At 42.5% G+C, this 14,018-nt stretch overlaps 1 protein-coding gene across 4 annotated transcripts in view; it reads right to left on the minus strand.

Annotated features, from left to right (window-relative positions):
* Positions 1 to 2,898: 2,898 nt before the first annotated feature.
* The window catches only part of ANXA6 (annexin A6), a 67,094-nt gene continuing 55,974 nt past the window's right edge, over positions 2,899 to 14,018 (minus strand). For 3 of the 4 annotated variants that reach the window (XM_061617403.1, XM_061617402.1, XM_061617401.1), the window contains exons 21-26: positions 10,556 to 10,573; positions 7,550 to 7,643; positions 6,959 to 7,054; positions 4,810 to 4,868; positions 4,033 to 4,155; positions 2,899 to 3,266 (exon numbers count right to left, since the gene is read on the minus strand). In XM_061617403.1, coding sequence (XP_061473387.1) covers positions 3,207 to 3,266; positions 4,033 to 4,155; positions 4,810 to 4,868; positions 6,959 to 7,054; positions 7,550 to 7,643; positions 10,556 to 10,573 — 450 coding nt within the window. In that variant the 3' untranslated portion in view covers positions 2,899 to 3,206. The remainder of the gene's footprint in view (positions 3,267 to 4,032; positions 4,156 to 4,809; positions 4,869 to 6,958; positions 7,055 to 7,549; positions 7,644 to 10,555; positions 10,574 to 14,018) is intronic. The other variant, XM_061617405.1, reaches the window with a different exon arrangement.

The following is a 14,018-nucleotide window of genomic DNA, read 5'->3' on the forward strand; positions in this document are numbered from 1 at the left end:
TCATAGGGTTGCCGTAAGTCATAATCGACTTGAAGGCATACAACAACAACGCTTGAGTGCATGGGTGAAGCCCTTTTTGCATTGCTCATGGGCCCCTTTGTTGCAGAAAATAGTGGTTTCTGAGAATACAGAAATTTTGTTTCATTTTATAAATTCATATCCTGCTTTCTGAGAAATTTCCACAAAATGGCTTTTACTGAATCTGAAATTGCTTTACAAATCTTACCATATATAAAATTAAGGGGAAAAATCATTCCATAAGTTCATCTAATGAATAAAACAGCAAAGTGGCATTAAAAACCAGAGACGTGCAATGCAAAATCTCCAAAATATACCAACTCAAAGCCACTGAAAGAAAATGATAATCTTCAAAGCACTCTTTAACATTACAAGGGATGATGCCTACCACACCTCCATAGCAAGAGTTCCACAACTGCAGGGCCACTGTTGACAAAGCTCTATTATGGGTGGTCACCAGCCTGATAGCAACCACCTAAACCTTAAGCAGATCAAGATTATTCAGGGAAGTCATTAGCAATTCCCCTGTTGTCAGTTTGAATACAACAACAAACGCTTCCAATGACAGCGAGGAGTCTGGCAGCAGATCCATATGAACATGGATGTGGTTTATCATATAGTGAGGAGGGAGTTAGAGGTGATCAAATTTTAGCCACAAAAAACGGCTAAAGTGCAGAACCTCGCCCCATCTACAGCTTTCTTCCTCAAGTCCCTCTCCCCATTTTTTCCCCTAGGTAAAACCTTTCTGGTATCAGAGCTTAGCAGAAGGGAAAAGCAACTGGAGGAACAGACAATTGGGATACAATTGTTCTTTTGATACCATTCTTGAATCAAGCTGAATTAATCAAAATGACAAATGCTTGTTTTAAGTCCTCACAAAATTCAGTACCTTGAGTCTCCAAGTTAGGAGTGTTGATCAAGGACCAGGAAAACCCAGGTCCAATTCCCCTTACTTTCAGCCTACCCAACCTTGCAGGGTTGTTGTGAGGCTAAAAGGGGGTGGAAGAGAGGACCTTTGTTCAGGAGAGTTATGCATGGCCCTCAAGAAAGGGACTACCATGTCAGTCTAGGAAGCAGAGATAGAAATGAAAACTCTAGTGTGACCTGTGTCTTCAAAGCCTCCTTCATCCTGCGAGAGGCTCCTCCAGCTGTAAGAATGGAGTGAATTTAGAACTATTTTCTTGCCAACAGATTTAGAGACCTTTCCACCCCAAAAGATTTCATAATCAGGACTTTTCCCTGTTGGGCCTTCATGTGGTCGTAAGTAACTTCTCAAGTATCCTTCTGCCCAAATGAAAAATTGGCAATGAGCAAGGATGATCTGAATATATTATTACATATGCACTCTTGGGAAAAATCCTGATATGCAAGTACAAAGAGGTTCATGCCAATATGTCAAGCTTATGTTGTCTGGTGAAAACTGAAGTCACCTTATGAGTAATTCCAGCACTGGGCCTAAAGCTAGAACAAATAAAAGGTAAGCAGCTTACAAGCCTCTTTATTGCCTCTTCCTAGCTTTAGAAAGCTCCTGTATATCAAGTCACTTGAATATCATGCTTGTCTTGTTGCTAAGCAAGAGGCCTACCAGCCACTGGCTTGAGGAAACTGAACTTACACAGAACAGGTGTACGGGAACTTAGAATACCCTCACAGGAACATAGGAAGCTGCCTTATACTGTGTCAAATCATTGGTCCATCTAGCTCAGTATTATCCACACTGACCAGCAGGAACGCTCCAGGTTTTCAGGCAGGGGTCTCTCCCAGCCCTACCTGGAGTTACCGGGGATTGAACCTGGGACCATCTGCATACAAGGCAGATGCCCAGTCACTGAGCTACTGCCCTTCCCCATGAAAAGAGATGTTTTAATGTGCAGCTCTGACCTGATTTGTTTTTACTGTATTTTTTGAATGTTTTTATTGTCGTTTTTTGTTCTGTACTTGTTGTAAAACCACTGTGATGTTTTAAAATGAAGTTACAGTATACAAATATATTTATAAATAAAAAAATAAAATGTATCATAACAATCCTGTGAGAGTCTGTCATTATTCCCTGGACCTGCCTGACATAGAGGACATAAGGGAGTTTTATCTCTGATGCAACCTTCAAGATCTGTTACGATTTCAGTGTATCCCTCCAAGGTGCAATGTGAGATGAGAATACAGATAGGGGAGAAATTAAGATTCCATTCCCATTTAAATGTGAACTTGCCTCATCCATACTTTCCAAAACAATATGTAAGGTGAAACACAGTAATCTTTCGAAATTCACTTTTCTGAATTTTGCAATGTGGTTCTCCAGCCAAGTAATGTGTACAAAAATGCGTATTACTATGATAAAGTGTTATATAAATGCATGTATTACTGAAAATAATATATAGAAATACATATTATAGAAATGCTTTGCAAAAAAATTGTTTATTAGGCAAACGTGCATATAAAACAGCATGCCTTAACAGAAATTCTCACTAAAATGCTGATGAACTTTCATGAGAACTTTAAAAAGCTGCGAACTAATGTGGAGAACTGAATTTAAGATTGATAAAGATGAGCCACTGAAATTGACCAATTTGCCCATGACCTCCAAATGTGGGAGAAAGGTCAGATCTCATCCTGGTCACATTGAACTTTGGAGGCTCAAAAGCAGAGAGGAATGATGTTGCTTTCAAGTTCCTCTAAAGTCCAGTGTAAGGAAACTAGGTCCTACATATCTTTCATTTTGTTTTGTGTCAAGCAGTTGCCAAACTCAAGGGTAGGTCACCACTTGTGAACCGCTGCATGAGAACTGTACGGGAGAGCACTATTTGCATGTCCAGCATCTTATTGAGTATTAGACTTTCTGGTTTACATGTTTTTTTCTTGCAAAAAACCAGGCAAGAGCCATTTTGTGACCTGCAACATATAACATTTTATTTCTTTGTTTTAAGATGCCACTAACAGCGTTACATCACTGGATATGTGTACACTATTCAGTTTTGCACCGTTAGACACCCCCCCATAAGACTGAGCAATCCATGTGGTCTTCGCTGCTTTCAATGTTAAGTTCTTCTGTGGTACATTTTCTCCCCTAGCACAATGTGAATCTTCTCAGTGGATCCAAAACATCCCCTGAAGCTTCTAAAAGCAACAGTGACATCTAAGCTGCATTTATGTGAATGAGAATGGCTCAGGCATGAAGAACCACCAAGTGCTTACTCTTCTCCTCCACAAATGGCTAGCAATGCTTTGCGATAGTCTCCTGAGGTATCCTTCTGCAAAAAAAGGAAAATATAAAAGTGAAAAAATGAAAACCAGAAATGCCTACAAGTGACCAGCCTTACTGGTAAAGTCAAGGGTACAGAAATTTAAAAGAAACATTTTAATCATATTTCAACATGGTTTAACAATCATTTCTTTGTGCCAGGAAAACCTGGGAACTGTAGTTCTGTGAGGGGAAACAGATCTCTAACGGCGAAATCTCACTACCCTTACCAAGCTCCTAGGATTCTTTAGGGGAAGCCATAACTTTTAAACTAGCATAAAATGATATACTTCCTTTAATGTATATGTACCTTTCCTTTAGCTTCTCCTTAACTCGGGCTGTTGCTGAGTTACTCTGAAGCACCGTCTTAACAAAAGCCTGTCCAACAGCTGCTTTTGAAAGTTACAGTTTTGCTCAGCCTCTGTCTAGGAAAAAGTCCTGGATAATTTTGAAATGTGCAAGCACATTGATCAGGCACCTACTATGAGTATGCTCTTACACTTCAGGTATTACAGTATACAGTTGTTCTTACATGAATGTACATCTCCATGGAGGAAATTATAATGGTGTAACGCAGTCTTAATATGACTGAACATTCTTTTTCAACCTATGCAGGCAGTTTTGTGTATGCCTGGATTGAACATCTACCTGGTATGAGCAAGCAGCCATGATTACAACTAGTCAAAGATCTACATGAGACAAATTATAAAGGTCAGCAGTGCTCACTGCACACAAACAGGCAATCTGTGCTTGAAAAAGGCTGAAGCCCTCATTACCTCAATCATGTGATAGAGAGATTTGTCATATATGTCCCAAAATTCACGCCGGATGTTGAGCAGATCAATTTCACTCCTTGAGACAATAATCCTGATGAGAGTTCGGTCGTCCGTGCCAGCACCCTTGGGAGATTGAAAAACCAGTCAGAAAAAAAAAGGTGGCAGGAAGCAAGGGGATTTCCCCTCACGTTGCTATTAGCAAAATATTTTGAAGAGATGGCAACAGGCTCCATCAACCAGAGGTAGAGTACTTTTGTTTGCACTGACACTGGGCAGAAGATTGCATGAGAGCTTCATATCCTGTTTTGCTAATGTACATCAGTGTTAACAGATGAGCTGCCTTGGTGTTGGACCCCTACCAGTGCTACCTCAGGGACCTGCTTCACTCTGTCGTTGCTGCTCCTCCTCCTCAACCTATTATAGTCAAGCTATATATTTGGGATGGCAGGGAGTTGGAAGACTTAGGGTTGAGTACTGTGACTGACATTTATACAGATACAGCAACAATCCATTTTCCAAACTGACTCTCTTTGTAGAAGCAACATACTGCATGAGCTAGCTGGAGGATGCAGGTACCTCTCTATTGTTTCAGTGGCTCACGGTGGTAATAAGCCATTACAGCCCTTTTCAAAAGCAGGCAAGCTGTACAGGAAAACACCCAAGCCCCTGCTGTGCTATCAGATGACAACAACAATGACAATATTGTTATTAACAACATACTGATCTCGCCTTCCCTTCCCTAGTAAGAGTCAATAGCAAAGGGAGTGTTGTTTTTACCTTCATGGACTTGTACAGTTTGTCAGCAAATAGAGCTTGCTTGTTCTTGACACTCCGCACTTCAGACAAAGAGGTTAAAGAAAGAGCACAACATGAACATACTGAACAGGAAGCCCCATCTCCGCCAATCCTCCATCCATGTTTTTAAAAAAGCTCAGTTGTCTCAAGTCACATTTTAGTTTGTGTGCAGAAAGAAGAGGTATGGGTAGAGAAGAGAGCTCTTGGAAAGTACCTTCACAAAATCACTGTATTACGCACTCAGATGGACAAGTTAAGAACGATGGCCCATGTGTTGTGTCTGGGCCCCATCTCTGATGGATGCAGATTTCCAGAGTCCAGGTTTGGAAGTGGAAGGCTATATATGTATAGTCTAGTCGCCTTACCTCCATCAAAGAAAAAACTAAATTAAAAAACACAGGGCTCAGCTACTCAGTGGTTTAACGTGTGTTTGGCGCTACTCACATCTCTTTTAAATTTGCTTGGTTTACATGATATTATTGGCAAAAAGAAGCTATCACGCAGTTTCCTCCCCCTGTAACTCCATCCCAATCCTCTGATAATACTAAAAGGGAAGGAAAAACTTCTTCACTCCGTATCTCTAGCACTTGCAGACACTTTGCTCCGATGCTTTTAGGTGGGTGTGTCAATTGTTCCCCTCTCCACACCCACTCCCTCCCTTCATTTTATTTCCTGTGGGCTGACAAGCAACTTCTGGTTGCTTTCCCCTGTTCTGGTTTTTTATGTTGCTGCAAATGGTGCCTTATTTTTCTTTCCCCACTAATTTGTGCGCACAAGCATAACACTGCTCAAACAAAGATTTGTATTTCAGCTGTATTGTACCAGTGAAAATACAAATAATCGTACTTCTGGGTTGTTGCCTTTTAAATGAAACTTACTGGTAGAACAAACTGAGCATACTCGGTTGCCAAGCAACCAGAGGGAGTGGAAAAGTTAAATTAGAGGGCATGGTCATTAGGAAACGGCGTGACTGATCCTTGCCCTCAGTGTGAATAGAAAACACTATCTTTGCAGCTGGCATTGATCCCTTACTGTGGATGGTAAATATAAAAAACAGAGGTAAGAACAGGCTTTAGCATGAAATTATGCTCCCATGTGGATAAGCCCACAATTCTGTTTGTTTGCAGTAGGAGGAAAGCCATATGATGGTTGTGTAGCCACTTCCTGCTCTGTAAGTCTGTGTGGGAGTTGCAAAATGTTCTAGCTATACAGTAAGGGACGATACATCCGGTTCTTTCACAACTGTTCTTCAGTGGTCTGTGTACCCAGCATCCTTCTCTAGACACCACTGGATGGGCCTCTGGGTCTACAGTGAAGTGGACAGGCCCACTGCAATACAGTAAGTTGAATAGAGAAGCAACAATTAAAGAAGCCACATTCAAGTCCAGTGTTGGTGAAGCTAGCAGGTAGGGTGGCTACTTCCTGTTAGTCGTGGTGAAGGTTCCTTTTAAAATCCCATTTAGGAGAGTAGGATTGCAAGGAGGTTAACCAGGCTGAGAGAATCAACATTATGCGACCAAGTAGGAAGACAGTGATAAAAAGGAGACAGCGCTTGAAGAATCGAAGATCTAAGCATTCACAACATGCTGCTGAGCATGCTAAGGTTTTTTAAAGGATTTACTGATAGGAATGAGATACTATGCACAGATTCTATCCCACAGTTAAATATTAGCCATAGTTATTTGAAATCTGCACAGCAATTGCCATGAGCAAGTTTCTAGCTCTCATGGCTGTGCAGAAAAGACTGATTTGGGGAAAGCTACACTGTGATTACAAACTTTCAAGTGGCGAGGAGGCATCTTCCCTACCACCCCTTCCCCAACAACCATTGGCTAATCTCCCAATGCAACATAGCAACTCACCCATGCATTCTCTCTCACACACTAGTACCATTTCACAGAATAGTTCAATTCTATGAAATATCCCAATACACATTTTTGCAAGTGGAATAAAATAGGAAATTTAATTTAGGCCAGCTTGTTTAATCTCTGTCAAAATTATAGAAATTTGGTTGACTGCTGGGCTGACTACTTGCCAGGGCGAGTTCAGCAGAACAAAGTTTGCTATTGTTCATACTCCCTCTGCAAGGAAACCCCAAGCCTCTTTTTATGTTCATGCAAGAAACACTCACCAATGGCTATAAAGGAATCCCGCACATCTCCAGACATCCGCTTGCTGATGGCATGTGCCACATCATGGTTTGTCATCTTAATGAACTCCTGGAAGACTACAAAGATCAAGGGTAGAGGATAATAAATCAGAATTCCCTACCACTGTAGGGCTGACCTAGAAAAGCCAAGCTAGGAGCCAAGCCAAATTTCCCCACTGAGTAACAGAACTGGCAAGAAAATTGCTTTACCCTTGGCCCACTGCTTCAGTATATTAGGAAAGGTCAGGTAGATTCAAGGAGAATGAGGTGCTGCCACATGGAAGTATCAAATATCAAGGCATTCTACAGAAATGTCTAGTTGATGAAATGAACCTCCTGACCCTGAATTCCAGTGGCCAGAGGAGCTGGTTTTCTTAAGCTAAAGGAGAATTTCCATTTTCTTGTAGCAAGGCAGTTGCATCAGCAACCTCATCCCTTCAAAGTCCCTGAGGTGGTAACTGCAGCCCTTTTCCAAAAAGCAACAACATGGCCTGAAAAGGTCAATGAGTTTGCATCTAGCCATGGGCTCCAAAACATTCAAAAGTGCATACACACCAGTCCCTCCCTATTTACCTCTCCGGAGCTGGGGGTAGCTCTGTGTACACAAGATGGTCATGAAGCGCGTCTCGAGGGATGTCGAGTCATCACTGGAAACATCAGACAATTTCTGCAAAACCAAAGAAGAATAAAGGGATTGGGGAGAACAGCAAAAAATGCAAGCTGGCAAAACATTTTCCTTTTGATTAACGAGAGCTTATACACTAGTGCATTCCTATAAGAAGGTTGTAATCCTGTCTGTGTTTATCTTTCTGAATATGAGGCTAAAAGGCAGGTCCATCCAGATCTATGTTGTGTGATGGAAGCATTCTATTCCCCCAAATTAATACAGAAGAAGAGACTGTGAAAGCAGCTCAGCCCAAGCGCCCATGACCATTATGAAAAGTCCGGCGACAGAGCATGGTTATCTTTCTCCCCCCCTCCCCATACTGAATATTGCCATGTGAATTGATCCAGTGAGGGATCACAATCAGGCTCAAAAATGTTTACTGCCATGTGACTATAACTGAGAGAAAGAGAAACATTCCCTAATCGTTAGGGCCTAATGCAGCGGTACGTAATCTCTGCCACGCAGGCCTAATTGGGCTTGCCTGGCTGTTTTGGTCTAGCCACCTGCCCTACACCTAACATCATATACAACATCAAGTATGGGGCAGGTCAAGATGCAGCTGACCAAAAAGGGAGTTTGAAGTTGATCGGTGGCACCTTGGAAGCCCTGACAATCAACTGTCGGGGCTTGCAAAGTGCTGTGCCTTTGCCCACACAGGTTGATTTCAAACCATGCAGGCAAAAAAGGTCACCTGACATCATTGTGACATCAGGTGGTTGACAAGTGGGCAGACCCATCCACCAGTCAAACTTGGCTTGACCAGTGGGGGAAGGGGGAGAGATAAGGAGCCAGCTCACCAGCCAGATCAAGTTTCCTATCCCTGGCCTAATGAGTCTGCAGTATAACCCTTCCCTCCTCACACAACTTTAACACCACCTCTGATATGGAGGCTGTAGGTAATTCTAGCATTTCTTCCCATCCCTAAACTGAGCATTCTGCTGCTTTTCTCTTTTGTCACAATAGGTAAAAACGGAGGTCACATTTTGCACAGCCACATGTGGCACGGTAGGACAAAAACATACAGCAACAGCAACCATTTCTCCCCAAATGCGAAAAAAGGATATGTGAAGCTGCCCTTTGATAATGAAGACACACAACAGTGCAATGACACTTCATCTTCCCATGAGCCTCCTATGTAGTGAGAAACCTGTGGCACATCTAATGACACACATATATTTTGAAACAACATGCCATCATGCAAACTATTAATGTTCTCTGCTCACTAAACTTCATGGAAAGCAGCATTCTCCTTCCTCTGTCTCCCCAATTGTGCAGATGAAAAGTGAGGTCAAAACAAGCCTACAATGGGTACCTATGATTCTCTCTCCCCCGCCCCTCCCAGCTGCAAGGGAATGTTTTCCAGCTGTCTTGAGCTGGAGAGCTATATGTAATGGTGGTTAGTGGCCACTGGGACTTGTAAGGCAGAATTTTGGGAGACCAACAGCAGGTGAAGCCAAAGCCAATGACAGGCAGCACCAACTAATTCTAGCATTTTCACCATCTTCTTCCCTGCTGAGTTCAACAAGGGGCAACGCTGAGACTGTGGAAGTTGACAGACAGTGCCATCCCAGGATTGGGTATAAATAAGAAGGCAAGTAGTTAGGGGTTGGTTGAGGACAGACTGATGTTGGTGGGCAGCACCCCATTTGTCCTAGTGGACCAGCCTCCACTGTCCATATGAATATGGGTAGTAGGACAGGCCTATCAGCCAGTAGGATATGGGTCAAGATGGGTTTGGGCTTATAAAAAGGACAATCCTCTATTTGGAAGTCTGTCCACTTTAAAAGATAAAGAGCCATAAGAAGGGAGGGCAGGAGCCTTGAAGTTGCTCATCAACAGTTATCACCTGGACAGCAGGTGGGGAGATGTACTGTATTTATATTTAAAACTACAGTAGTTTTTTTCTAAAATATCCATCTATAAATATAAATCACCAGTTGCATCTTTTATGCAAATGTGTGTGCTCTTCTGTGCTCTTCTGTTCTCTTTCTTGACAATGCACAAGCAGCCACCCTAGCAAGCCTCCCTATAATTTAAAAAAGACTGTTGTGTGAGTTTACCCAATGAAATTTGTCAAAACTACAAACTGGCACTTGTTGACATGGTTTTCAACTGATATGCAATCCAACTTTGGAAATTCTTTGCTACAGAGTTTTCTTTGCGGCTGTAAGTGGAGGAGACTTTTTTCTTCTACAATCACCCGTCCTTCCCACGACATGCCTCTAAAGATTTTTTACTCATCTGCTGTAATTTCTTCTCCCATTCTTCTGTCATACTCATCTTGTACCTTATTCCATATCTACACTGCCAGTTTCTTTCATTTCTCCCCTCTGGTTCTTTTGCATTCTTTCTCCTATAAAAGCTTTCATCACCTTTTACAATTTTCAGTTCATTACAAAAATATTAGCCTTTTATCTCACTTTCCAGTTTCCTTCAGAACCTTTTGTGGCCCTTTCCCCTCAAAAGAGGGAGACCTACCCCCCTCCAAATCTCTGTTTCCTGGCCACCTTTATTCAGCATGCAAGGAGCTGCTAGTACTGGCAACCAAAAAGCTATGGCATGGATCTAGGGTGGGACCGGCAAGTGAGGAGGCATCAAGGTCCATTGGTGGATCCTGGCTCACTGCCTGAGAAACACTCAAGTAGACAATACAGGGCTAGATGCACAACACAATGACCAGGCCTCATATATGTAAGCTTTGGGCATTTTGACCCAAATATGGGAAATGGCCTAAGAAGAGACAGAACAAAGCAATACTGAAGCTTCAGGTAGAGATGAAACCCACATCCTAACCTTAAGGCGGCTATATGATATTTAGTTCCACTTTGCACTCTAAAACCTGCTCTCAGAACCGATATTCCTAAATATACTGGAAGTGTCAAACAAACAAACAAAACATGGCAGGCACTCACCAGGATTTCAGCAACAACCTGACAATAAAGAGAGAGAGGGGGAGAGAGAGAGGAAGGCAACAGGGTCAGAGATGGTGCTGCATAGGCCTTGCCTAGGATTTCATAGATAACACAGGTTCATTCTAATGTCTCCAGCCAAGATTGGCAGGCTCCTGAATAGTGGCAACAGATTCATTTCTCAGTTCAGAGGCTCAGAACATGTGCAGCCCTTCAAGATATATTTTAATATGTTCAATTATTTCCTTTAATTTATTTTTATTTATATAGGAGCATCTTATTTTGAAAGAAATGGGGAAAACAAAAGGAAACTTCTCTACAAAAAAAACTTCTGCCTGGGGCATGGAAGTGATGTGGGTATTATTATTTCAATCACATCACATGCACACACATAGAATTTCACAAGAATCCACGAATACACAGTCTTTGTTCCGAGGAGCTTCCAGACAGCCAAGGACGGATTGAGAAATGTGGGGGGAAAGAAATGTAGTCAGCACTGAAACAGAAATCCACAACAGAAATCTAAGCCAAAAAGGAAGTAGATGATGAGAGGAGCTTGATTTGTGTGTATGGCAAGGAAGGACAATAGTTTTGGTTAAAGGAAAAAAAGTGACCTGTGGAAGTAATTCTGCTGTCAGCCTCAGTATGCCAATTTGCCATCTATGCTAGAATTAGATGCTGCAAAAGTGGGTGTGGGTGTTGTAGTCTCACTGGCATAAACAATATATGGGTGTATTGTGAATATTCTATTGGATATCCCCACTATGCTCAGCATTAATTACTACAAATGGGGAAAGAGTTTGGTTCTGCTATAATCTGTCTACAATACAGTATTTTAGCCATCAGCCTCTGCATCTCTCTCTCTCTTTCTCCTGTCTCAGTAGATTCAACAGCAATGAAGCAGAGCTTGTTTAAAAACATGCACAAGCATAGAAGTATCAACACTCCCCCACGTGGAAACAATGCTAAGTGCATCTTTCCACATAACGCGGAGCTTAGCTGGAGGCACATAAATTCCATGCATGTAAAATGGATTACTTAACCTGTTTACATTTTTAATGTGACCATCCTCCTTATGGATTACAAGACTACATTTTATCAGTTGTGCTGAAGACTTTTTGCCTTTGAAAGTGAACTTTTAATCCGCATTAAGAGTGCCTACATGGAGGTTTAGCATGCATTAGTAACTTGTCATGAGTAAGCCAAATTAATCAAGACAGTTTAAATCCCAATGCCAAAAAAAAAAAAAAGCCCCAAGTGTCAGAAGAGTTGCAATGGCGCATGATGCCTATAGTCTAAATATATGCACTACAGAAACCAACAAAGGATTGGTCTTTAAGAGTTCTATCTTCAGGTACCTCTTATACAGAACTGAATAGCCTGTGGCCCTCCAGATGTTGTTAAACTACAGCTTCCATCATCCCAGGCCACTGGTCTTGCTGGCTGGGGCTCATGGGAGATGTAGTGCAATAACAACTACAGGCTGTTTCTTTGCTCCGACTTGGCCTCAAAGCTGCTTCACCTCCAATGCATGCTTTCAAGAGCAAAAAGCTGGGGAGGGGATGTAATTTGGAGTAGAGAAGCTATGGGCAGAGAAAGGGTTAAGTAACCCTTCTCCGATTCTAAATCTCCTAGAGTTCCTTTAAAAATATCGCATCAAAGCTTTATGCGTCTATCACCTGTACTTAGCTTCTTAGGGGCGATTTAAACATTCAGCAGTATTAAGTGCCAACCCTCTTCCTGTGTGCTTTTTCTCTCTCTCTAGGCTGTAGGTAAGATTGAATGCTTCTCTATGAAAGTACACCCACATCCAAACAGCACACATGCTTATCTTGCAGAAGGTCCTAGGTTCTGGCATCTCCAGGTAAGATGGAAAGACTCCTGACCACTGCCAGTCATTTTAGACCAGGCTTCCCCAACCTGGTCTCTTCCAGATGTTTTTGGACTACAACTTCCATCCATGCTGGCTTGGGCTCCTAGGAATTCCCCTCGCTGGATCGTCACCTTGTAGTGATGAGTGGGCTTGTGTGTTCCAATGAACCCTGTGAGCGATGCCGTCGGGAGTCATGTACTCTCAGCAGGGTCACCCATGGTGGTAAGGTCAAGGGAGAGGAACCAGACAAAGAACGATCCAAGAAAGTCCTCAATGGCAGAACAGGCAGAGGATAACAATGTGTATGTTACAATGGCTGTGAAGGCAGATGAAGGCTGCAGCAGATAAAGGACTTCCAATCGTCGTGGTACCCATGCCATTGGATCAAAGCCTTTTTCTGTCAAGATTGTGGTGTGCCGATCTCCCCACATAAAACAAATTCACGCACAGGCATCTTCCATAACAAAAGTCCCATGGCAATTGGCAAATGGCGACGGGGGCAGGACTGTGAAATCCAGAAGCCCCTAGTCATGGACTTGTACATCAGCGGTGGATACAGATTCAGACGGATCCATTGTTAAAGACTGTATTCTTGGAATACAATTTTACTCGGTCATGAGCGATCGCCAAGAAGATAAGTCTAGGAATTGTACGTCTGGAGACTAGCAGCTTGGGGAAAGCTGGTTAAGACAACATCCCCACCCCAACAGAAAACTAGTATGCCAGGACAAAGGATCCAAGCTGAGCCTTCTCATGGACACTCTCTCACTTTCAGCACTGAAAGAGGTTTTCATGGCCAGGCCCGCCCTTAGCATGTGCAGGGCCCGGGGCAAAAGCATAGTTGGGGCTCCCCCATGAGCACCACTTCTGTATTTTCTGTTTTTATCTCGATCTCGACTTGCATTCATTATAAATATCTAAAATAATAATAAATTATAGATAGATCTACAAAATTAAAATGAAATTATCACAACGTAAAAAAATGAATTAAGAAAAAAGAGATGCAGTGGTATTTATCCCAGTGGCTCATGGGATTTGGAGTCCAACAACATCTGGAGGGCACTAGGTACCCTGCATCCCTGATTTAGGCCAGCCATTTCAACAAAAAACAACTTTTTTTTTGGTGTAACGTATACACCTAAAAGTGTAACACTGGAATGAAGTAAATGAGTCTGATTCAGGCACACTCCTCAGAGTGGAGATTATTGGCTGCAATTCCCTGTCAAGTATATACTCAGTGGCAAACCTGGGTTTCCTTAATGTGTGAAAAGGTGCTCCTGAGAGATCCAGGATTTGCAGCGGCAAACTGTACTGTACCAAATATGTTTGTTTTTTGTCACGTCATATGTGGAACCGTCCAGGGTAAAAACAGCCCTTGATCATGTGCAGATGGCCTTGCCTTTGCTGTGCAACGACACAGCCTCCCGATACACTTTTTAAGGTAGACAGAATGGCTTCCGGTTACAGAGGGTGTGATGTTTTCAGTCAACCTGGGGCCCCGGGGTCTCTCAGTTTAGTTTCCTGAAAGCCTCTGACTTCTAGAGAGTTCCCCTCCCCCACCAGATATGTGTGCGGGAGGGAGGCTGCTTTTAC

The sequence above is a fragment of the Rhineura floridana genome, chromosome 3, assembly GCF_030035675.1.
Source record: "Rhineura floridana isolate rRhiFlo1 chromosome 3, rRhiFlo1.hap2, whole genome shotgun sequence".
NCBI classification, from domain to species: Eukaryota; Metazoa; Chordata; class Lepidosauria; order Squamata; family Rhineuridae; genus Rhineura; species Rhineura floridana.